Here is a 26,555-nt window from a genome sequence, read left to right on the forward strand (position 1 = left end):
TGTTCCGGACTCGGGTTTATTCCTCTCTCTCCCCGGACTCGGGTTTATTCCGGACTCGGGTTTATTCCTCTCTCTCCCCGGACTCGGGTTTATTCCTCTCTCTCCCCGGACTCGGGTTTATTCCGGACTCGGGGTTGTTCCGGACTCGGGTTTATTCCGGTCTCGGGTTTGTTCCGGACTCGGGTTTATTCCTCTCTCTCCCCGGACTCGGGTTTGTCCCGGACTCGGGTTTATTCCTCTCTCTCCCCGGACTCGGGTTTGTCCCGGACTCGGGTTTGTCCCGGTCTCGGGTTTATTCCGGTCTCGGGTTTATTCCGGACTCGGGTTTGTCCCGGTCTCGGGTTTATTCCTCTCTCTCCCCGGACTCGGGTTTGTCCCGGACTCGGGTTTGTCCCGGTCTCGGGTTTATTCCTCTCTCTCCCCGGACTCGGGTTTGTCCCGGACTCGGGTTTGTCCCGGTCTCGGGTTTATTCCTCTCTCTCCCCGGACTCGGGTTTGTCCCGGACTCGGGTTTATTCCCCTCTCTCTCCCCGGACTCGGGCTTGTCCCGGTCTCGGGTTTATTCCGGACTCGGGTTTGTCCCGGTCTCGGGTCTAAACGCAGCCCTCAGTCGCGTCCCCGTTTGGCTCCTGTCACCCGCGCGCTCACTGTTGTCTTTATTTATCACGCGAGCCTCTGGTAGAAGTGCGCGCGGCTGCTCTGCTCTGTTCCGCTCCGCCCCCGCGCGCGGCTTCTGACAGCTCGCGAGCTACACGCGCGCGCGCGCGCACACACACACACACACGCGCGATCCGCGGCGCACTGAGCGCTTCTGTCCCGCTCCGGAACCGACCCGCGCGCCCGCCCGCCGCTCAAATGCCAGTTTGTTTCGCCGTAATTACCGGCAGCGACGCTCATGTCTTCAGCACGGACTGCGGGACGGATTTAGTACTGAGCCTCAATTCCAGTCCAGTCATTTGAAACGGTTTTTTTCCCTCTCCATCACCTCAGCCGTTCCTGCGGGTAATGAGTATGGGCTCGCGCTGGAGTCGCGGCTCTGTCTCCATTAAAATAACATGGCTTTTCTTTTTCTTTGGCTTTACTGTTTGTGTCACACAGGGGGCCCCCAGCAGCGAAGGTAAGATTATTTACTGTAAAGAATTTTATAAGAATTAAATGAATTTTATGTCGTGTTGTTTGAGAGTCACGAAAAAAAAAAGTACCTCAGAGTGGCTTTTACCGTTAGCTTAGCAGGGAGCGGAGTGATGCGCGCGCGCTCTCTGTTAGCATTAATGCACCTGCTGTAGTCTGAGATAAGAACTGACCGATAGCACGCCTCTTTATCATTCTCTACTGACACACTGGGGCTTACAGCTTCACATCCCTCCAGTGTTGTTTCTTATTCTTGCTTTTAATTTAACTTCAAACTAAACACACAGATCCTTAAAGAAGCTAGCTTAGGGGGAGAAAGAGAAAAAGTTCATGTCAGCACGTGTCGTGGTCCTCCCTCCTTAGATCTGAACACTCTCAGAAAAAAAAAAAAAAGGTACTATTCCTTGAAGCACCCTGAAGGGTTTGTACCTTTATCATGGATCTTGTGCATGCAAGGTGAGTACAGTCCAGCTCGTTAAATCTTTTCACAATGCACACTATGAACACTACATATTAAGGTACAAAAAGATAACAAGGAAAGGTTTAGTCCCTTTATTATTATTATTATTATTTATTTTTTTCCTGAGAATGAATTCCCAGTAATCCAGCCAGCAGTCAAAACAAGCTCCAAGTTCAAAGATTTACAGGTTAAACCTTTGTTAACTATATTGTCAGGATGTTATCAGCATAATCTCTCTCTCTCTCTCTCTTTCTCTCTCTCTGTCAAATTGCTACACATCATGATATGCCTTGCCATATATTATTGTACACACCTATAGTGTGTCACGGTCTCACACACACAATTAGCCTTCTTTTTTTGCCCCCCCCCCAAAAAAAAAAAAAAAAATCACGATTTAGGATCATGCCAGCACAACGATTTATCAGAACTGATCAGGAAACCTTAGAAATTAAGAATGCTGACAAGATTTTGTTGTTGTTGTGTTAGAGTGCTCATTTTAATATTGCGGTATCGGTATTGCAGTAATGACATGCTGTGCATGGATAGTCTTTAAACAACAACAACAACAACCTTAAATGTAAATTTGACAAAGTGCTGCAGCTCCAGGTTGCTGCAAGAACAACAACAACAACAACAACAAAAATGTAGGGTTTGTAAGAGTAGTGTACCGGTATGTCTAGGTTTCTGTGTGTGTGTGTGTGTGTGTGTGTGTGTGTTTTTTTATATCTTGATGGGGACTAAATATCCCAACAAGGACAGGACTCTCTGACAGTTTTGACCTTGTGGGGACATTGGCTTTATTTTTTATTTATTTTATTATTATTTTCCCTTCTGGTTGCTGCGCTTAAATTTGGGTTGTACTTAGGCGTAGGCATAATGTTTATTAGCCACAATAATAATTATGTCAGTGGAAGGTCCTCACAAGGCTAGTTAGATGTGTTTGTGTGTGTGTGTGTGTGTGCGCACTTAATGGCGTGGTCACTGGCGAGCAGGCGAGCACAGCACTACTTACATTCCCATAATAGATATAATAATATCCCAGATGTTGTTAAATTTGGCATATTCACAACTGTTTATTTTTTTCTCATTGACTTAGCATTCTGAAAAAGTAGAGCTCTGTGTCTGTTTGGTTCACATTGCTGCCTTTGTTCCCTGGGCATGTGAGATTGTTTTGTGTCTGCATGTTTCTGTAGATAGACGAGTGACTACTTTATGTGAGTGCACTCGTTCTCTCTCTCTCTCTCTCTCTTTATCTCCCCCCCCCCCCCCCGTCTGTCTTTGATCCTATACACTTGGTGATCCCATCAAAGCATGTTGCAACAGACCACTCACTGACTTGTTAGGTCAAAATTGTGAACGAAAGACCGGTGTGTGATGTTCTGTTTGTAATTTGAGATCAGAATCTAAAATCCAGAGTATCCATGGAAAAAAAAAAATTCAATACAAGCATATATTTTGATAAGGTTTTTTTTTTTCATTAAAAAGCCTAGAAATGAACTGTCAGGATGTTACATAAGGACGAATATACTAATATTTGGAGACTAAAATAAAGTCATGGTGACTTTTTATCATGGTGAATTCTCTGACTTTGGATTGAGCTGGAAAAAGTGTGCTGGAAGTCAGAAAATGGCAGTGAGCAATAAACCCTCTCAAGAGATGAAACAAAGGTGAAGAAGGAAAGCCATTCAGGTTTGTCATCGTGTAATACACACACTGACATCTCTGCATCTCTGCATCAATTTCCGCATCGCACAGCCGCAGAGTAGTCATTTGTACTGTCGGTTCTTCAGCATTGCAGCGTTTTAAACCAACACGAAACACACAAATCACAGCCGCTCACCACGCAAGTGCCAGCCATTCCTATTTTAATTATAATTGATGTGCACTAATTTGTCATTCGGTCCAAGTGCTTTCACGCTGTCATATAGAATATGTAAATTGTTCAGATGACTGCTTGGAGCGAGCATATGGATGGTGCATGACAGGTACGTGGAGTGTGTGATTGATTGCCGCTGACGGTGGCACAATGAATCGTGGAGCAGCGTGGGGGCACCAGACGACTCCGTGCCTCCATCGGCACTTACAATGGCACGGCACACGAGGAAGGATAAGTCACAATCCCTTAACCCTGGCACAGTTTTAATACACTGCCCAAGCACCAACCTGCCATGCAGATTAGAGAGATTTCATTTTTCCTTTTCCAGGCGGGTCAAACCTGTCTGACTAATTTGTCTCGGCTCCATTGTTAGAACTTATTTTTTGCCCTTGAATTATAAGGATGTTTTTTTCTTGTTAGGTCACGATCCCCGGCTCTGTTTGTCTCTTACATGATAGCCTGTCACACAATAGCACCTTTTTATCATTCAGTTAAAGAACAATGTCAGGAAAGAGCACATTGGACTTTTTTTTTTTTTTACCCCCTCTGTATTTGCCGTAGGACGGACATAACCTTAGAACATGATCTAGTTCAGAAGTTTAAACTTTTTGTCCTAATTAGATTTACGGGATTCTCCCCAGGATATATTTCATCTTAAGTAGAACAATGTACACCGATATCTGTCATTCAAGTGGAACACATCTGAAACCCAGATTAATTGTCACGAAGAGAATGTGACTCTATAGTGATGGAATGAATCTTATGGCGAATGTGTGCTTTCTGAAAAAATTATTTCTGAAAATCCGAACCATGTTCCTTGATCTGGATACCCATCTGGAAAGTGCTGCATTCCTTTCACTGTCATTTTCTAATATTAGCTAGGCGTTTTTTATTGAGCTGCTGCACGGCTTTATAGCCTAACGCTGCCTGCTGTTGCCTGTAAATGATTTTACACGTGCTAAATGGGGCTGCCACGTAACATCTGATTAAAGTCCAATTCACTGATGATCAGACAGACTCTAAAGGTCATCTAATTAACATTAGCCCTATTCATCTGTAGACTCTTCCAGCTGCAGCCAAAGCGTTGTGATTCAAAGGTAACATGAAGATGACCCGGTGTTATTTCGTCATGTTTCTGCATGCAAAAGCATACATACTGCAAGCGACTGTCATACCCAGTTGAAAAATATTAATGAAAAAATGAATGCGTTCATTTTGAGAAATGGACTTATAATAAAGATATACACTGACTTTTAATAGATTAATACATTTTCTAGAGATAACTCTTTTTCTACAATGTGTTGTAAAGCTGTAACGCTATCACTGTGTACTCTGAAAGCCCACAATATCCTAATAACATGCCTTTCTCGTGTGTCCTGCTCTCCCACAGTGAACCTGCTGGACTCGCGCTCTATAATGGGTGACCTCGGATGGATAGCCTACCCGAAGAACGGGGTGAGTTATACACTCCCTCACTACCGAACACTGCATTAAGATTGGGCCCAGGATAACATCTCAAGGTCTCACAACTCCCTTGAGTGTGGCAAAGACAGATTCAAAGTGAAAAATAATAGAACACGAACACATCAGAGACACGGAGAGAGAGGGAGAGGGAGAGAGATTTATTTTTCTTAAAGGGAAAGATACTACTCTTTGGTCTAATTTCAGAGAAAAACTGCAAATGTAATCAAAGCTGAATAATTAGGGGAGGTTATAAAGAGGATTTTTCTAACCAATTAGATTTTGAAACCTGTAGAATAGTCAAGTGAATGAAACAATCGCAAGGTGAAGAGTAAAATTTCACCGGGAAAATATACCACATATTTTATTCCATATAAAACTAATAGATTGCTATAAGGTCAGGATACTATTTGACTGAAACATACCAAGTTGCTTCCAGACTAAAGGCCACATATACAGTATAAGGATAATTTTGAAAATGGAGTTAGGTTTAGTTAAAAAAAAATCCCAGTTCACATGTAAAACATTTTTTTAAAGATTATCTCCATACACACACACACACACACACACACACACACACACACACACACACACACACACACACACAAAAAAACAATATGAAAAACAAACACATGAGCACACCAGTCCAGTGATGTTTTTTTATTCTATCCACATTCACTAGCCCTGTGTCCGAAATCACTCACTCGTTCACTACTCCCTACTCCCTATATAGGGAATTACTATATAGAGGACTATATAGTGAGCACATTGGTAAAATGAAAAAACGTTTTCAGACATTAGTCCGTTGCGCTGGTATTAAACGTGCCAGATCAGTCGGCTGGTGGGTTTTCAAAATAATAAATACATGCATGTATTTTTGTGATAAATACATATTATACTGAGCGTATTTCCCATATTAATAAATATGGGAAATAAAAAAGTACCTGCATCTTTCAGTTTTTTTTTAAATCAAGGCTGAATAGTTTCCTCTTTGCTGCTGCCTTTTATTAAATCAAATTTGAGGCTTTTGATTTGATTTCTTTCAGCGCAACCACAATGCATGATGGGATATATTGCTTGGTTAGTGACCATCAGTTGTACACTACTTTTCGTGATGCATCGTGGGATACTTTGAGTGCACTATATAGGGTGTAATAATCGTCACTGTCATTTCGGACAGCACTACAAAATGGCATCCTCACTATAAAGTGCCCTATATAGTGAGTAGGGAGCGATTTCAGACACAGGGTAGATATGAGCAATCACGCGCTCTGTTTGGCTACTCTACTACTAGGATATCAGCTCATATAGTAATATTAATAATAAGTTCAATTTATATAGCGCCTTCTCAAAACCCAAGGTCGCTTTACAATTATAGGAAAAAAAAAAAAAAGTCCACCAAATAAAGGTCAGGATGTCATTCCAATGGTGTAGCAGCCACAGTCCCACCAAAAGGCGGACGGAAACAAGTCCCACACCGCCAGCACAGCCGCTGCAACGGCACCGGTCAACATCACTCGGAACACCGTGCCATGGATCCACAAAGCAAGCACAGATGCACCACCACGCAGAGCACTGGTATGTCCCAAACCACCTGCACAGCCGCCGCGACACCACCAAGCACTAAAGCACTGCTGCACAGAGCGCTGGACAACCACGATGTTAAAATGAGCAACGAGTTCACTGCAGTCCATAGCGAGGAGCACAGGCATCACCCACGGCAAACCAAGGCCTGGAGGGAACCGACGCCCAAAACCGGGTCTGGAGCTACACCACAACCGGCGGACAAAAACACTCAAACAAAAACAAACATCAAACTACACTAAATAAATAAATAAATAAATAAAATTAAATAAAAAGAAAATCTCCGGTGAGAAGCGGCAGCCAGAATGCACGCAGGATTAAACATTGATCATATACTATGAGTGGAGAAAAACAAAATGGTGGAGCGTGTTGCTGAACCAACCAAGGACAAAATAAAAACTCTACTTGAAAACAAAACCCCCCAAAAATACAAAAAAAGCAACAAAATATGAAATTAAAGTATTTGATGGTAAGAACGTATCTTTTTTTATTTTTCAAGAATTATTATTATCGCATTCTTCACAAATTTCTCCTGTCATTTCAGGAGTTTGTTTGCATTTTAAGCAGAAGTTATTTTGTCGGCTGTTTTGTATAAAGTTTTTATTTATCGAATTTGCAAAAAATAAAAATGCTCTCTCAAAATCCAGTGAATGTGGATAGAATAAAACAGTTATTCCACTCAATCTCGTCGTACATGGCTTATAGCTAACTCGGTGCCACACGTCTCTTTGGCGATCAGCTCATGTACGACTCAATTTCGTGGAATAACTGTTAAATAATAATAATAAGCTCAACTTTGTTTTGGTTATTATTCACCGATATTCATTTCGCCTTCAGTAAATAATTGTTCAATATCAAATGTCTCAAGAATAAACATTAAAAGCTGCATTACTGAGCGTATTGGAAAAACACCAACATGGCTGAAACTTTCTGCACTCTCCAGAAAGTTCCGTGTGTGCTCTCATGACGAGGTGGGACTACTGCTTAGAATTACACTTGAATGCAAAGTCAACGAGACCAAAGTGTTATCCAAAATCTCTGTTCGCAGTGTGGTTTGTAGCACCAGAGTGGTGGATTTAGGAGCAGTACAGTGTAGATCATATTCTGGCGCCTCTGCGTGAGGGTGTAATAATAAAACAAAGTGGAATTAAATTGCAAACATGTTACCAAATATTAAATTACAGACTCCAAAGTAAGATCCTGGTCAACAGCCATGATAAACAGAGTCCTATCGCATTCATAACACAGACAAAACCACAGTGGGCATGTACAGTACACAGTTTGACGCTGTGACATCAGTGTTTTCAAAACCATACACAGAAAGCGTAAAAATTGAGTTTTTGAACAGCTTTGCGTCCGGTGACCCAAAAAGGCATTTTTGTGTGGAGGCCAAAATGCACAGAGAGTGAAGAAAATGCTTTCAGAAACATCTGTATACATGTGGATGGGGCTGAAGTCATATTTTCAGCTTCATGAGCCATTCATGGTTAGTGAGTAACAGACAAGCTTTAATTCACGGTAAAACAAAGGACATCATCAATGCAACATCTGATCATAATGACATCACCATTTGCCCATATCCTGGTGTGATGGTACAGTTCATTAACAAAGCATTGCATATGATTATGTATGGGGCCATCTGTTAGAGGAGTCTGTGTGTGTGTGTGTTTACTATATCCACTCACAGTCAGAATGCGTAAAAGAAAATTGCATGCCGAGACGTATATTTAAACACTCTACGATATGAAAAGCCGCTTGCCTTATGTTTAGATCACATCTCTGATTAGCCACTTCTACAAGCATCGTATATCATCCATGCGTCGTGTGAACGTTCACCCAGCGCTGTATGTGCATGCAGTAGTAGCTGACCCTGGGGGTGCTCAATGGCCTTTGTGAGTGTGCCAAGCCTGTAGTCGCTGTTGACAGTGTGCAGTCACGGCTCAATTCAGCTTCCCGTTGTGAAGTGATGGGAGAACTCGAGCATTGTGTTTACCTGCACCTGCCCTCGGCTGCAACAATGCAGCCCAACAGTAAGCTCTTAAATCTCCTGCCACATGTGGTATGGAAATGAATATTCACATAGCAATACAGCTATCCTTGCCTAATGTCAAGCTTGTTGCTCTGAAGGAGGAATAAATCTGCAGAAAATAAAAAGCAGCTTTTTAAGTGGTATTAAATGATGCAAAGCATCCTGATGCAGTTGTAGTGTTTTAATTCTATTCTATATCTCTAGAGTTTTCTCCAGAATGAAGTGATTTAAAAAAACAAAAGAAAACAAAAAAAAACCAATAATTGTTTTTACCTTGCTAGTCCCTGGGTCGTTTTGCACTGTTAATCATTTCAGCATTCTTGTTTTGCTAATCTTCCATCAAATGTCACTGAGAAGCGTCTATGAAAAAAAAAAAAACATTAAGTAACAACATTGTACTACTGTTCCACCCCAAACCTTCTCCCACCACCCCCAACAGCAATCAGAACAAAAACGACAAGCCTGTTTCTGTCGGAAATGAGTCATGATATGGATAAAAAATGTGTTTCTGTTCTCCGCTTTATGTTTTCTTTAATGGATTGGGCGCTGAAAAGCTTGTCTGAATTCTAACTCAGGATGTACGGTGGTGCATTCTGATCATTTATCCTAAAGGAGGGAACAGGATGCACGACAATTTGTTCAGACTGTGAGTGCTGCTGCAATAGAGTTGTAAAATAATATAAATATAATGTAAGACAGAGTAAACATTCAGAGGTTGTGATAAGCCTGTAATGACAAGAGGACTAAAATTATGAGGCAGTCTACATATCAGTGAGAGTCATGATGTAGGGTTATTCTTATTCTTCTTATTATTTTTTTTAAATATTAGACAAATATTTGGCTATAATTAAATTTTTGTGTTATATCTGTGCTAACGTATGTCCTGTCATCATAATTTTCAGTACTATGTCGAAGGCTGTTTAGCAGAATATACCAAAAAATTGCTGAACATGAATTTTGAAAAGCAGCTTTAGAACAACAAGAGCTTGTAGGCGGCTGATTTGTAATCACCTTTTATGTGCGTGATTACACTGTCTCTGGTATAATTAGGTCAAATGAGTGTGTAGCTCAGCAGCTGTTTAGAGAGACAGTCTGGCTCTGCTAAACGTTTGAGTATCTTTCCTGCAGTGTCTAGTGAGAGATTTTGAAAGACTAGTACCTTTTCTGCTAAAAGTGTTTGTTTTCAGTGCTTGCCCCTTTAAGTAATGTCAGAACACCGGGCCAAAGAAGCGATTTACAGGAGATCAGCTAAATCCAGGCTTTGTGCTTGCCTGTAGCACCTCCAGTTTCAAACACTGCTCTTTTTCAGAAAAAGCCAAAAGACATTTATGTGACCCTTAGTAGAGGATCATCATGCCTTGGCTTCAAAGCCACTTGGAAAGGCTCAGTTTCTCTCTCTCTCTCATGCGCGCGCGCACACGTTGTAACCACAGGGAGTGAGTTTTACCCATGCTCATCAGGTCTATATAGCTCCTCCCTTGCTGAATGGTAGTCGTCAGTGACAGGGGTTAGCTAGGTGTCTTAGTAACGGTCATTGGGAAATGGGAGGTAATGACTAGTTATTGATTCAAAGTCAGCAGGTTGTGCATGGTGGCTTGAGTGCTTTTGCCCTCTCCCTCTCTGCATGGTGTGCATTCTACACTCCGGGAGAAAGGGCCAATGCCAGCAGAGATTGAAGTGCTTGGGTAAATTTGTGCTTAAGGCACACAAGAGCTCACACAGGGAGAATTGACACTTCGCAGGGTAAAAAGCGGTTGCAAATAAGTGGGGTGGGTTAGTGGAGGTGAGGGAACAGAGAGAGCACCTCAGCGGGAGACTCGCTAGAAAGGAGGTTTGGGGATTTGGAAGAGTTGAGAGCAGAGGATGATGATGGTTCAAACACTTTTTTTTTTTTTTAAATTGTGCCTGAAGTGTTGAAGTGCCTCTGCACTCGCCAGCTTCACTAAAAGCAGATTTGCTGTAAGTGATAACCATTCCCATGTGAAAGTACAATAAGGCCCTTTCAAGCCTGGACACTCCACATGTTTCTTTCTTGTTCATATAACTAGAAATGCTCGGTATTCCACAGGGTTTTAACATGAAATGTCTTCAATTTAAAGAAATATTACATTTTTATTTAATTTTAGTTTTTATGTTTCTTAATCTTGTTACATTTTGTCCTGAGCGATTTATATGCATGAGCTCAAAATATAAATTACTGCATGTACAGTGCAGGGTTAGTCAAAATTATGTCAACACTAATGGATTATTTTTTATTTTTATTATTCTTTAAACGGTACTGTAGCTCGCTGGTTTTTGTGTGTTGAACACGATGGTGAACAGATTGAGACCGTCCTGTAAATCATCTTGCACATATGATGTATGTTTTGTGAATAAATGGTTTCTACCATTTAAGTGTTAACATAATTTTGACTAACCCTGTATTATTCTTTTTATATATTAATTTTTACTCGTTTCCCGTGAAGGGTGCCCGTGCTGTTGGTAAGGGGAAAACGTTGTTAGAAGGCACTCGGGTGGTGCAACAGTAAATTGATTGTGAGCTTGAATCCTGTCAATGCAACGGATATCCGTGATTGAGAGTAAAGAGAACGAAAGAGAGAGAACAAAACTGGCCATGCCGTCTGGGTGGAAGGGATCGCATAATCTCTCTACTGTCATTCACAATAGCCAATTGTGGACATCTGTGAGTTCATGTATGTGGAAGAGGGCAGATGGTGCTTTGCTCTGAGTGTTTTATGCTGCCCAGTGACGCAGCAGAGGAGAGAAGACTTGGGACTAGACTAATTAATTCAGTGTGCAAAATTTCATAAAAGGTCAAAAATTTTATGGGCTGTCATGAGCCATGGCGGCATGCGTAAAAGAGGAAGAAGAAAAGAAGCAGACCCAAACATGCACCCTGAACATAGACATAAAAGTTCCTCAGCCATTTTAACCAGGATTGTCAATATTTAAGCTTCATCCTTCTCATAGTCAGGTGTACTTTTTAATTAGAATGGGTGTCTACTGCAGACTTGTGCCATCTTCGTCCTTACTTGTTTGTTTTTATTTTTACAGTGTTGCAGTGGCTTTGTCAGTATCTGCATATCATGACCAAGCTAACAACAGCACATTATGGAAATATGAAAGGATCCTATTTGCTGTGGTTCACTGAGATTTTTATAAGCGTCCCCCCCCATACCATCACCCCCTTCTGCTTGGTGCATTAACGTGACCCATCTGAAAGGACTCTTGTGTTTATTAGAGGAATATAATCATTTATGGCTGAGTGAGCTTCAAACCACATTATGTGGACATTTGGCTGCCTGGAATGAAATGGAAATTTGCCGTGAACAGAGCCTGAAAAAAAGAGTGCTGCTAATGTGTTTTCTGAACCACATTTATGGTCCACCTTGACAGGGGGAAATGTGGTTAGACTATAAGTGGAGTAATAGAGGATACAGTCGGAACATGCATGAAAAATAGCCAGGGTAATGTGTCAATGCTGCCATTATGTGTTCACCTATGGAGATGCATTTTAAAGCTGGACTTTATTTATGTTTTTTTTTTTAAATCTTATTATTTGAAAGTGCATTTTCCAGTAAACTACTTTGCTCTTGTGGCACTGTTGTATTTAAATACCAGGCAGAACCACAGTAAAGCTACAGTAATGTGCTGAACTGCGCATGTTCTTTGTGGGAATTGTGCTGCTCATGTACTTTCCAACTCTCCAATGCAAAGGAAGTCAAGGTACATGGATAGATTTTTTTTTTTGGGGGGGGGTGATGGCACTGGAATACTCTTGAGAACAGCATGAAAAGTCATGCTCATGCGATCAGAATGAAAAGTTCAGAGCCTGCAGCTCTGCTCTTTTCATGCAGCTCTGGTAACACACTCCCAACGCAATTAGCTCAGTTAAGCCTCGAGCTAGGGCCACAGCTCAGCACATGTGGTCAAGAGGGCTCGTCTGACTGGAATTTAACTGCAGAAGTAGTCGCTGGCTCCAACTGGGATGGCGCTTTGTTTGGCTTACAATGTGCCGTGTGCCCAATGAGTAACGTATCTACTGTGATCCAATGTTTGCAGCCTCTACTTTGTCAGAGACAAAAATAGTTGCGTGAGATGAATGAATCCTCGGTGCTACAGTTGCACTGCTCTTGCGTTGGGCCGTTCAACTTAGTGCACAGTTCTGCATGTTCCAGCGAGTGTCACTTTGGTCCCTGCCCAGTGGTAATGCGATGCCTCGGGAGGATCACAGTGGTCATTGATTGGAAATTTGATGAACACAAAGGCCTGTATGGGCCCTTGGGCTACATTTTAGAGGTCTGCCATGTTAACTGCCATGTTATAGTTTCCCTGACTGTGTATTACAAGTAGCATTGTTTTTCCAATCTCTCAGCTGCCTGACATGTTGTTATGGGTGTTTTCTGGTTGAGAGCACAAGACAGAATAAAAAAGTAATAGCTCTGTTGTCTTCAAATGTTATGGTAGAATGGAAACCAGTATAATCTGGTATTATAATCTGCTTCTATTGTGCAGTTCTTATCCCAAAAACATAATTCATGAAGCATGCAATTGCTTATATACTATGAATTGTATTTACCCAATTGCAAATGAATACTATCTGTCGTTTCAACAGAATTACAATTTAATTTTCTCTGTCCTTTTGACAGTGGGAAGAAATTGGAGAGGTGGATGAAAACTATGCCCCAATTCACACGTATCAGGTGTGTAGAGTGATGGAGCACAACCAGAACAACTGGCTTCAGACGAGCTGGATCCTCAACGAAGGCGCTCAGCGAGTGTTCGTGGAGCTCAAGTTCACTCTGAGGGACTGTAACAGCCTGCCTGGCGGCTTAGGCACCTGTAAAGAGACTTTCAACGTCTACTACTACGAGTCCAATGACGACGACGACAGGAACATCCGCGAAAGCCAGTACACGAAGATCGACACCATCGCAGCCGATGAAAGCTTCACTGAGCTGGATCTGGGTGACCGAGTGATGAAACTAAACACCGAAGTAAGAGATGTCGGACCTCTCACTAAGAAAGGCTTCTACCTGGCCTTCCAAGACCTGGGAGCCTGCATCGCCCTCGTATCTGTGCGGGTCTTTTACAAAAAGTGTCCCACAGTGGTGAAGAACTTGGCCGTCTTCCCAGATACCATTACCGGGTCAGACTCTTCTCAGCTTCTGGAGGTGTTGGGGACCTGCGTCAATAACTCGGTGGCCGAAGAGCTTCCCAGAATGCACTGCAGTGCCGAGGGGGAGTGGCTGGTGCCCATCGGGAGGTGCATGTGCCAAGCAGGCCATGAGGAAGTTAATGGTTCCTGTCAAGGTTGGTGAACATCTTCATTATTATGCAAATGCAGGCTGGCAAATGGCACGGCATGTTCAACGTTCCTCCTTGAACCAAGCCTATGAATGTCACGGACGTTGAAGAGTGTCCACGCCCTTTGTGTAGCCAGGGAGTGCAGTGACATTCAGCTCAGATTCTTAACCCGATCCCAGTGTAGTCGTGTGCCACGCGATTTATAGGTCATTGAAACAAAAAGAGATTTATGTAGGACATTTGAAGAGGAGTAGTGTTGTGAATATTGCCAATCTTATTAGAAACTCTTTGCATGGCTCAGTGGTTGGAGGGAGTGATGAGATGAGAAGGAGAAGAGGTGTGTGTGTGTGTGTGTGTGTGTGATGGGTTGACTATCTAACAGCTGGCGGAGGGCACAGTGACTCCTGCGATGAATCATAGAATCTGGACAGCACAATAGCCCAGACCTCACAGCACCCTGCTTTGTTTCAGGCTGTATTTGCCATTATGGTGAACAAAAGGCATCACAGAGGCAATTATTAGGATCAAGACTCTTCCCTGAAAACATGAATCCCGTATATCAAGATGTTAGTCTTTGCAGGCTGATGGAAAAGGCTTTGACCCAGTTTAAATCATTATTTTTAGAAATGCTTACTCCTTTCTTGCCTCGAGCGAGACAGTTGAGCAAAGACAGTTTGCGTCAGTTCGTTTTGAAATCATCAGTGGAATTTTGGCTTTCTGAGTTTCACGGGTATGTAAAAGACTCTAGTAGTTTTACTGAATCATGCATCTTTGACCTGCGTGTTGACAGAACTGCTGTAGACGTTGCTTTCCATGTCCTGAAGAAGCATCATCATTGATAGAGTCATACACTCTCTCAAATGTTTGCAGCATCCTCTCTGTGCTCTTTCCGCTGGTGTTTTCCTGTTTGTAGAGACACTCCTGTGAGATACCATCGTACCTTGTATTTTTATAGACGTTTCATACAACGGAAACTCAACTTTGTTTTCCCCCCCATCCGTGTCTGGAGTCGATAAATACAGTACATCCTCATTTTGGTTTCTATGGCAACTGGAGACTTCTCCTCAGTCTTTTGACATTCAGAGATATAAAATTTTTACACTTTCCCCCAACGTGAGCCAGACACACTGCAGGAGGAGGATGAAAGCCGGCTTTAGAGTTTTCACAGCTGATGAGCATGTTGCGCCTTTTCTCATCATTCCTTAGACGTGAACGACACCGTGCAGAAAACGGGGTGACACTCATTTTTAGGAGCAAATCTAGTAGTTATGGCATACAAAGTAGTTCCCATGCAGTCATCTGTAGTGTGTCTCGTGCCTGCAGTAATTCAGCAGTGCCCTTAATTCAGCCTCTTCCTCGAGCCACTCATAGATTATCAGTGCTGGCTGCTCAGTGTGCCATGTGATGATGGAACCCCAGCAATTCACTTCTCTCTCCTACACACACACACACACACACACACACACACACACACACACACACACAGGGCTGTGCAGCCATCCCAGCCATCTCTCTCTCTCTCTCTCTCTCTCTCTCTCACACACACACACACACACACTTGCAAATACTGTCTTTCTTTCGGTCTCACTCCTGTTCTGCAGGCATTTAATCATTTATCCTCCAGTGCGACATCAGGTGCTTCTCTCTTTCCTACAAGCCACACTGGTGATCAGCCTCCCCCGCAGCCCCCACCCGGAGCTGGAGGCTATAATGATGGCTGGGACTGAGGGATAGAGAGGGATGGCAGAGCAAAGGAGAAGATAGGAGAGAAGCGATGCTTACACGCTCCAGCGATGGAGGAGGGCGATGTGTCCTGTGAACGACACGGGCCCTTCCTCTTCTGTCCCTTTTCCTCCTTTCCACAGATTGCTCCTTTTGTCTGGTTTCTGAGTTGGTGCTTTGCGATAAGACTTTTTTCTCTCCCCCCCCCGCCCTTTTTTTTTTTCCTCTGGAGCACGGTGTGATATTTCTGCGTGAATTAATTTCCATTGAGCCTTCCTAAGGGAATGCCCATTGGCCCTGCACTGAAAGCTGCGGCTTTTTGTACGGTTGCCCAGGTCACGTGCAGACAAGGCAGCAATGCATTGAAAATGAATTTTGCCCAATCGTGTGTGGGACGGCCCCCCATTCAGCAGGCATGAAGCGAGAGAGTGTTACAATCCCATTCCTAATGAGACGAACAAGCAGAAGGAGTATACACGGTGCCACTCCTTATTCACAGGATTGTTGCATGCAATTACAAAATGACTGTAAACACAAGAGCAGAATCCACCAGAGATGCACAAGAGAGGAGCCACATGCTCTTCAGGGAAACATCCTGATTACATCCTGGTTGCTACTTGAATAAGAGCAATATAATTAGATTGAGAGAAGAACTCATGACGGTTTAAATTGTGTAGAGTAACACAGGAAGATGATGACAAGTCCAAAGGGAAGGAAAAGGTGTACATATTTAAATTCCACTCATACTCCTGCCCTGTCTGATTTACAGAAGCCGTGTCTCATTCATCTAAGCTCAGTCAGTACCTGATAGGTACGGTACGGTCGAGACAGCTTGGGGAATACACTCAATTGTAGCATCCATAAAAAAATTAACCTCCAAATCATGAACACCCAGAAATGTCAGTTTTATAGCATGGCTTTTTTTTTTATATATGCCTGTCTGATTTGGATGATGGAGTACTACTGACTGTTGATGGATGACGACGTGACTTCTCTTTGGTGTAGTGTTCCGTTTTATGCCCTTACAGGAATATAGGTCACATTTCCACTCAGTGGCCAACTTGCACTCCCAAGGGTCCTTCTGCGAGTGCGAGCAAAAGCTTTCTGTTTATGGACCAACAAATCTGACGCCATCCACAGACACTTTATATCCAGAACACAGAAACAGAGGTCACTGAGTCATTTTTGAAGACTATTTCTAAATGCATTTGTATTTTCATCATTGGACTTGGCTAAACTGAATTTTAAACAGGTGCTTACGTGAATAATTCAGTACTTCTCAGATTTTATTTAAAAAAAAAAAAATCCCTAAAGTTCAGTCATGCATTCAGTACTGGACACCTAAGAAACAAACCAGAAACCTTTTTCATACCAGTGCATACACTGCAAAAAATGGCCTTTCAAAAATAAGAAATAAAAGATTAAAACAAAGCATATTTGCTTGAATCAGGTGAAAAAAATCTGCCAATGGAACTAGTCAAATTTGACTTGGTAAGATTTCTTAAAGTAAGATGAAAAATCTAACCTGTTTTTAGATGAAATAATTCCAAAATAAGATTGGGGAACTTTTTATGCGAGATCTGATTAACTCAAAATAATCAAAATAGTTCTTATAACAAGATCGTACTTCTTACATTTAGCCATTCAAGTCATTTTTATTTATTTCATTTTAAGGGTATTTCACTTAAATTCATGACAAAGTCTTAGGAGTAAAAACTGAATTTAAGATAAATATACTAATATTAGGATTGTTAAATTCTACAACTAAGCATTGCTAGCTTAAAAGATTCTCCTTTTGTGACCTGTAATTAGTAAAATACTCTAGATATGAGCCCAGAGACTATCTTGAATCAACTTGACGACACGTGTAGCATTGCAACAAGTTTATTTTTTTTCCCATTTCAACATTCAAACATTAAAACATCTCTTAAGATTCCACTTCCCCAGGACCTCAGGCACCAAAAAAAAAAAAGTCTACGCATTTTGACTTACAGTGCTTACACAACGCCAAAGCAACAGTGCAATAAATGACTATTCATGTGTACGAGGGGTTTACAAGATCAGGCACAAAAAAACCCCAACCAACCAACCAACCAACCAAACAAACAAACACTGAACTTAACTCACAGCATTCGAAAAAGCCCTCACTAAAACGCCCTCCACTCACTCATAGCCTTTTTGAAGGCACTTGTCTGGTCTAGAGTCTGTACAGCATCTAGAAGGAGCTCACTCTGAATGACTGAGAAAACAGTCGCAGTAAACTTAGGATATGTAAGGTGGAGTTGAATTGTAATGAAAGATTCAAAGATTTCAGTAAAGTTCATTTATTCCCAAAACAAGCATACTTTGTTTTTTTTTTCTTGAAACAAGATGAACCGCATTTGACAAATGTCCAAAATGTACTTACTTGTTTAAAAAAAAAACTTGTTTTATTTTCAAAGGTGCTCCAAATAAGACTTTTTCAAGACATTTTGTCTATACAAGATTTTCAAGATGGACTGTCTAAAAACTAGCCTTTCTAGCTAAATGAGGTTTTGCTTGTTGGGCAATTACGTCTTATAATAAGGGTGGCTAGATGTTTTGACTTGAAAATAGACAAATAAACTTCCTAAGATTTTTATTTTTTGCAGTGTAATTTATATTGAAATAACTTTTTGTTTTTGACTAATTGATAAAAAAAAAACTAATTGAGCCAAAACAAGCCAAAGCATCAGATTAGCATATTTTATAGCAAATAACAAAAGCCACTATTCTAACACTGAAAAATGTGCCACTCTGAAAATGTTTAAGAAGAAAACAGAGATCTGCGGCGTCTGAACACTGCAAAAAAACCTGAAAACTGAATTTGAGGAGAAAATTCCTTAATACTAGTGAAATTATCTTGCTGCATGGACAGAGAATTTTACTTGACAAGACATCTTGGAATAAGTTGGTTACAATCTAGAACTAGTTTTAATAATCTCAGAGTTGGTGTCTTGTATTCTTCTAATAGGAAATGCTAGATGGTTTCAACTATATTCAAGATATTCTAACTTGTTAAGATATCATTTTTGCAGTGTAGAAGAAAACAAGACACCACCTCGAGATTATTAAAACTAGTTCTAGATTGTAACCTATTTATTCCAAGATGTCTGGTCAAGTAAAATTATCTGTCCATGCAGCAAGATTAAGGAATTTTCTCCTCAAATTTATCCTCAAATTCAGTTTTAAGTTTTTTTGCAGTGAAATTATTTACAAAGGTTCCTGTGTTTAATCTTTAAAAAGAAAAACAGTACAACTCTTTTGATTTGAATTTTCATATATTTTGCCATTTTTTTTCACAACTTTTTAAGCTGAAAATATTTGGGTGCATCACAACTAATATTGACTTGGATACCTATAACTATTTAGAAGAAGAAGCCTTTATCTTCATCACATGTACATACACTCAAGCACAGTGAAATTCCTCCTCTGCATTTAATCCATTTGAAAGAGTGAACACACATGTACACAAGTGAGCAATGAGCATATACACATACCTAGAGCAGTGAGTAGCGATGCTCCAGCACCCAGGGAGTAGTTGGTTAGGTGCCTTGCTCAAGGGCATTTCAGCCATAGGAGGGGAAAGTGCTGTTCATTCCCTCAACTCCCCTCATGTTTTTCCTGCCGGGCCTGGGAATTGAACTGGCGATCCTTTGGGCCCAATGCTGCTTCCGTAACCTTCAGGCCATGGCTGCCCCAGATCGGATTTATTTTATTTAATCATACCAGTGACCATGTGATCAACACAGGGCAGTATTACATTTAAGTATTTTTTTTTTTTTTTTACACCTGGTAAGGGCTGTGTGTAATGATGGATAAAGTGACTGATTTTATAAAATATACTATAAAACATAAAAATATCTGTCTACGTCCAGCCTCTGTGGCAACCCAGGCTTTATAAATGGAAGAAAAACAAACAATGTGGACCACCGACTGTGAATCCAAATAATCAGGACAAGGCGTCTCTAGTCACCTGTCAATCATGTTGCCTTTCAGTTCTGAAAACTCCTTTTTCAGGTGTTTCGGTTAAGACAAAGTGCGTACCTCTGTCTCTAAACTGCTTTAGCTAATTTCTTTCACAACTACAACTATTCCTTGACAGGGTGGACAAATCATAAATTCAGGAGATAGCCAAGTGGCGATATAATATAGGTTTTAATTGGGCCCAATTCAAAGCTTCAGTGTGCTTCCCAGTCCTGTGATGTGTTTTCCCAGAAACATTATTTACTTGTTTGCTAGATAAGTGCGTTAATACAAACTAAGTAAAATAAATGAGTATATCATCATACCTTCAGCAAAAAAACAGCAAGTCAATGGCTGAAAATTTCCGTATAGCTTTCCCAAAGCATGTGAAAGATATAATAATAATAATAGTTATTATCGACGTCATCTTTATCATGTTTAACCTCAATGTGACAGCATATTTACACCGCACTTCACGATGATTGGCACCCCTTGTAAAGATCAGTAAAAAGGGTTAGAAAAAATCCACGTTTTGGTGAAGTCGCTTCATCTCACACTGAAAAAATGAGAAAAATCCAACCTTTAACCCTTTCACCGCTGCCTAACTTTTTCCTGAAAGGGTTTCTCTACTACAATAAGACCGGAATAGTGATCTACAGTGGTGAAAGAGTTAATTGAAATAAATTCAGACAGAGAAAAACAAGTCCCTCATTAAGGAATAATTATTTTCAATAAAAACACGTGCCACACTGCAAAAAATTGTATCTTAGCAAGTGAAAATATCTCCAAAATAGTTGAAACGATCTAGTATTTCCTATTAGAAGAATACAAAACACCAATTCTGAGATTATTAAACCTAGTCCTAGATTGCAACCAACTTATTCTAAGATGTCTTATCAAGTAAAAATACCTGTCCGTGCAGCAAGATAATTTCACTAGTATTCAGTAATTTTCTCCTCCAATTCAGTTTTAAATTTTTTGGCGTGTACTATTATTAGCACCCCTGGAAATTATAGTGAACACTTATCTATAGTTATCTAGGGTGGCCAGGAAGTGCAAAACAAAATGACAAAATGTGAAACACTTACATTTTATAAAACAAAATTAGATTAGCAAAACACTTTTACCGAGGACAAAACAAATTTACAACTTAGAAAATAAATTGACAAGACCGGAAACACTTTTACGAGCGCTGAGACAAATTTAGAAGTGGCGGAACACTTTTACCAGTCCCGAAACAAATTTACAAATGAAAATCTTCACGGAAGGGGAATGTACCAAATGCCGCAAGCGACCCGGAAGTACAGTGGCCGGGAAGTGATGGAGTCAGTGGTCAATTCGTGTTCCCTGTGTCCAAAATCACTCACTACTCACTATATAGTCCTCTATATAGAATTCCCTATATAGTGAGTAGGGAGTAGTGAATGAGTGAGTGATTTCGGACACAGCCAATGGAATACACTTGGTCCTTCTGTCTGGTCTGTGTCCTTTAAAAATGCTAGAGCCCGTTCACACAAACTGCATTAAGCGGTTTATGTGTTTTCCACAAAAGGGGCAAAACATCATTCGGTCACAGTCAAGGTTACATCACCATGAACTTCATAGAAGACAATACGAATTGACCGCTTACTCTATCACCTCCGGGTTGCTTGCAGCATTTGGTACATTACCCTTCTGTGAAGATTTCCGTTTGTAAATTTGTTTCGGGACTGCTAAAAGTGTTCCTCCACTTGTAAATTTCTCTCAGCGCTCGTAAAAGTGTTTCCGGTCTTGTCAATTTGTTTTCTAAGTTGTAAATCTTATCTTAATTTCCCTGAGGGAACCCTCCCAAAGGGATCAATAAAGTTCTATCTAATCTAATCTAAATTTGTTTTGTCCTTGGTAAAAGTGTTTTGCTAATGTAATTTTGTTTTATAAAATGTAAGTGTTTCACATTTTGTCATTTTGTTTTGCACTTCCCGGCCACCGTAGTCAACACTTGAAATTTACCCGCAATTACAGAATGGGCCACATGCATCTGAGGCTTACATTTAACTTCAGTAGCATTAAAAAGTCTAAAGTCCTTCCTGCGCCATACAGTCAGGCTCACTGGGTGGCGCCGATCTCCGTTTCCATAGCCCTCGGCCTCTCGCCTATACAGCTAGGGTAACTTTGGGAGTTAGTCCTCTGGTAACCACGAGAGTTTGACTCCCCACTTTATTAGCATTACTACGCATTTATGAAATCTGTAGCATGAGCACAGGCAGAGTGATCCATGAAACCCAACCATACATATCCACAGACTTGATTTAACAGATGGTCTGTTTTTCCAACCCCCATCCTTCCTGGATGAAGAAGATTTCCCGGCCACCGTAGTTATCTATATAGTCATCCATCAACATGGGAAAGAGAAGAGAACACACAAAACAAATAAGGGAGAAGTTTGTTGACCTTCATCAGTCAGGGAATGATTATATAATAGCTATATATTAAATAGCTGCTCAGCTGAAAATGTCAATTTCTGTAGTTAGGGCAATTTAAAAAAAATGAAAATAAAGTGGACACTAAATGGAACTGTTACAAACTTGCCTGGAAGAGGACCCAAGTGTATTTTTCCCCCACGTACAATAAAGAGAGGCAAAAAAAAAAAAAAATCCCCAAGGATCACTTTTGGTGAATTACAAGTAAAAAGTAAAGTCTTGGTAAAGTCTTCTCAAGTCTCCATCAGACGCCACCTCCATGCCAACAGATTATTTGGAAGGTATACACTACCGTTCAAAAGTTTGGGGTCACCCAGACAATTTTGTGTTTTCCATGAAAAGTCACACTTTTATTTCCCACCATAAGTTGTAAAATGGATAGAAAATATAGTCAAGACATTTTTCTGGCCATTTTGAGCATTTAATCGCCCCCACAAATGTGATGCTCCAGAAACTCAATCTGCTCAAAGGAAGGTCAGTTTTATAGCTTCTCTAAAGAGCTAAACTGTTTTCAGCTGTGCTAACATGATTGTACAAGGGTTTTCTAATCATCCATTAGCCTTCTGAGGCAATGAGCAAACACATTGTACCATTAGAACACTGGAGTGATAATTGCTGGAAATGGGCCTCTATACACCTATGTACCGTAGATATTGCACCAAAAACCAGACATTTAGTAGAATTTAGCTAGAATAGTCATTTACCACATTAGCAATGTATAGAGTGTATTTCTGATTAGTTTAAAGGGGTACCAAATATAATATATACAGTTGCTGATGTGACAAAGTAACGTATTCTTAAGTATTCTATCAAATTTATATACTAGAAAACAACGAAATATCTTGGTAATTGTAAATATAATACTTTATACGCTAAACCGCACAAGAGTCGCCATTTTTAAAAGACCGTGACGTCAGCGCTACCCACTGCACTAGCGGAACTCTCCGAAATAGAGGAGAGAAGCGTGTAATCATGGCGTCGGGCGCATCAAGTGAAAGCGACAGCTCTGTCGAATCATACGAAGAGATCCCGCAAGACACACTGCAAGCAGGCTATGGCTTAGAAGGGTACCAGTTTGAACCTAGGAGAGGTACTCTCGACTCCGGTGATGAAATAAGAGAAGAAAGCTCGGATGACGGTGAGGATGAGACTGATGCTGACCATGGGCATGGCGAGCATGGGGCAGAGCGTCTGCGTGCAGGTGACACGGCGTGGTGCTCGTGCGGAAAATGTAACGTGGAGTTGCTCACGAGTCCAGCAGAATTTATTTGCTGCAATGAGATAGGCGCCACCCGTGGACTTGCGAAATCGTCGCAAGAGGCAGAAACAGGTATTTCACACGTGCTATTCCCAACCTCAATGAGCCAACACAACTGGGCACATACTGTACATACGTCATGAGTGTTACGCAGAGAAAATGAACGTGCATTCTGATTGGATAAAATTAATATCATGGCGGGCTGTTCAAACTGCGGAAATAGTTTGCTCGAGCTACTTTCAAAACACTATAACTTTCCAACCTTAGAACAAAAAACTTTTGTAAGTCTTGAATAAGGCTCGTTAATGTGTGTTTTATTGTTATATTTACTCTATATATTGCCCTCTGTTCCCCTTTAAAGTGATCTTCATTGAAAAGAACAGTGCTTTTCTTTCAAAAATAAGGACATTTCAAAGTGACCCCAAACTTTTGAATGGTAGTGTACACGGTATACAAATCCTTGCAATCCTGAGGCACGAGGCTTACCATGTGATAGCCAGAGGAAAATGTTTGTCATCTGCAAATGCACAAAATGTTACTAAATGCAAATTTAGCCAAAGTTAGCAGACTACATGACTAAAGGTAGAGAATGTCATATGCAGAGAGTGAAAATGCCAGCTCATGGAGATGGACAGTGATGAGCTGAGTGAGCTGCCAGACTGATTTGGACATTATGGCAGATCGAGAAGAATAAAATAAACAGAGAGAGGAGGTGGAATAACGGATACACCCTCGCTTGGTTGGGTTCATTCAAACGAGTGTGTCCCGAACGAGCTTGATCATCTGTGATCTTCAGTATTTTCATAACTGTTATTTATTACTGGAGGAAGTGTTAAACTGGATCTAGTCCCTTGTCACACGCTTTCACTTGCCAAAGGAAGATATGACAGAGATGTCAGGAAGCTCTCCCACCCTGAAGCACCTTCTTCTCTTCCTTTATCACAAGGCAGGCAAATAAATATGCAGTCAGTTTATCTTACAAAGGCAAACTAAAGCGAAGCAGGAGAGAATAATCAGGACATTTGGAGTAAAGAAAGATCAGGAGTTGTGTGTCAATCACAGTTCCTCCATGAAGCGAAAAGGGGGAGTGTTTGCTACTCTAGTCACTGTTTGACACTTTCACAGAGGGCTGATCTAATCAGGGCTGCGGTGTCGGATGTTACGAGGTCATTTGTAAGCAGTTGTCGTAGCTTAAGCGTGTGTGTGATGTGCTGGTGTTCACAGCAGCGTCTCAGACTGCACTGCAGAGCTGCGGGTCTTAAAGGGAAATAGTAAAGCATCACAAAGTGATAGCATTATCCAGACACTTGATGTGTTAGTCTGTATGATTAGCTAAAAAATAAAATAAATCTTTTTTTTTTCTTTTTTCCCCGCACGGTTCCATCATCTCTATGCAAAAAGTCTTTTTTGCTGTAAAAGACACTATTTCACAAGCATGAAGCTGTACAAGGCTGTGTTTCCACTCTGTATTATGTAACGCTGACTCTAACTGCATGCTGATTAACGCTGCGCCTCGGTGTCCCTGCTTGCACGCTGCAGGCACATTCGTCTTATTTTTCGGCCAACGGTACTAAATACAGCCCTCAGAGAGCCAGCCTGAGCACTTCCATAACTAATAAAGTTGTTAGCATTCCTGCATATGCACAATTCACTTATTCAAGCATTTAATCCATACACCATACTTTTCTAGATGTCATACACAAAATCAAGAAGAGGTTACTGAACTGCTTTGACGTTTTTTTTTTTCTCTTTCTTTTAGTTACTTTATGATGTTGAAAGTATAAAGGTTTATTCGGCAACCGTGTGAGTTTTAAGAGCCAAGATCAAAGCAGATAATTTATACTTTTCAGCAGTATTCTCACGTACAATATCTCAGTGTATATACACAGTACCAGTCAAAAGTCTGTACACCCGTACTCATTCATAAGTTCTGTATATTGACTATTTTCTATGTTGTAGAACAATAATGAAGACATCAAAACTATGAAATAGCACATAGAACATATATGGAATTATGTGGTAAACAAAAAGAGTTAAAAAAACAACAATAATTTAGATTCTTCAGCGTAACCAGCGTTGACCTTGATGACACTTTGCACACTATTGGCATTCTCTGAACCAGATTCACAAGGGAGTCACTTGGAATGCTTTTCAATTAACAGGTGCCTCGTCAAAAGTTAATTAGTGCAATTTCTTGCCTTGCTAATGCGTTTGAGATCAAACAGTAAATAATAAAATTACAGTAAACAGCCCTATTCCATCCACAGCTGTAGTAATCCATATTATGTCAAGAACCGCTCGACTAAGTAAAGAGAAACGACATCCATCATTACTTTTTGAGACATGAAGTGACTTTTAATTAATAAAAATAAAGAAAAAAACATTGAATTCGAAAGCGTGTCCAAACTTTTGACTGGTATTGTATGTGTGTACACAGTATATAACATTAACAAATGTTTTTGACATAAAGCTTATAATTTTATAGTCAAGGTCTTGATTTTATCAATATCACATTTTCTGCTAATCCACTATTAAATCGCTACTTCTCTGTTTCATTTATGTTTACAAATTCAAATAATTTGAAATAAGAAATTATAAATGTAATGACTAAAAAATCTGGCTTTTTTAATATAATAATAATAATAATAATAATAATAATAATTTCAATTTATATAGCGCCTTTCTCAAAACCCAAGGTCGCTTTACAATTATCGAAAAAAAAAAGTCCACCAAATAAAGGTCAGGATGTTATTTCAATGGTGTAGCAGCCACAGTCCCACCAAAAGGCGCACGAAAACAAGTCCTACACCGCCAGCATAGCTGCCGTGATGGCACCGGGCAACATCACTCAGAACACCATGCCATGGATCCACAAAGCGAGCACAGACGCACTGCCACGCACAGCGCTGGTATGTCCCAAACCACCTGCACATCCGCCGCGACGCCACCGAGCAGCATCGCTCGGAACATCACACCAAGCACTAAAGCACTGCTGCACAGAGTGCTGGACAACCACGATGGTAAAATGAGCAACGAGCTCACTGCAGTCCATAGCTACAGTACAAGCACAGGCATCACCCACAGCAAACCAAGGCCTGGAGGGAACCGACGCCCAAGACTGGGTCTAGAGCTATACCACAACCGGTGGACAAAAACACTCAAACAAAAACAAACATCAAACTACACAAACACAAAAAAGAAAAGAAAAATAAAAAGCTCCGGTGAGAAGCAGCAGCCAGAATGCACACGGTGTACTCTCAACCGGAAACGAGAAGGAATATATA

The 26,555-nt window shown here is 40.9% G+C and overlaps 1 protein-coding gene across 2 annotated transcripts in view; it reads left to right on the forward strand.

Moving 5' to 3' along the window:
- Positions 1-980: 980 nt before the first annotated feature.
- Positions 981-26,555, forward strand: part of LOC132873367 (ephrin type-A receptor 5) — a 108,566-nt gene continuing 82,991 nt past the window's right edge. Inside the window, exons 1-3 of one of the 2 annotated variants that reach the window (XM_060908857.1) lie at positions 981-1,117; positions 4,858-4,922; positions 13,191-13,858. In XM_060908857.1, coding sequence (XP_060764840.1) covers positions 1,006-1,117; positions 4,858-4,922; positions 13,191-13,858 — 845 coding nt within the window. In that variant the 5' untranslated portion in view covers positions 981-1,005. The remainder of the gene's footprint in view (positions 1,118-4,857; positions 4,923-13,190; positions 13,859-26,555) is intronic. The other variant, XM_060908856.1, reaches the window with a different exon arrangement.

The sequence above is a fragment of the Neoarius graeffei genome, chromosome 25 (genome assembly GCF_027579695.1).
Source record: "Neoarius graeffei isolate fNeoGra1 chromosome 25, fNeoGra1.pri, whole genome shotgun sequence".
NCBI classification, from domain to species: domain Eukaryota; kingdom Metazoa; phylum Chordata; class Actinopteri; order Siluriformes; family Ariidae; genus Neoarius; species Neoarius graeffei.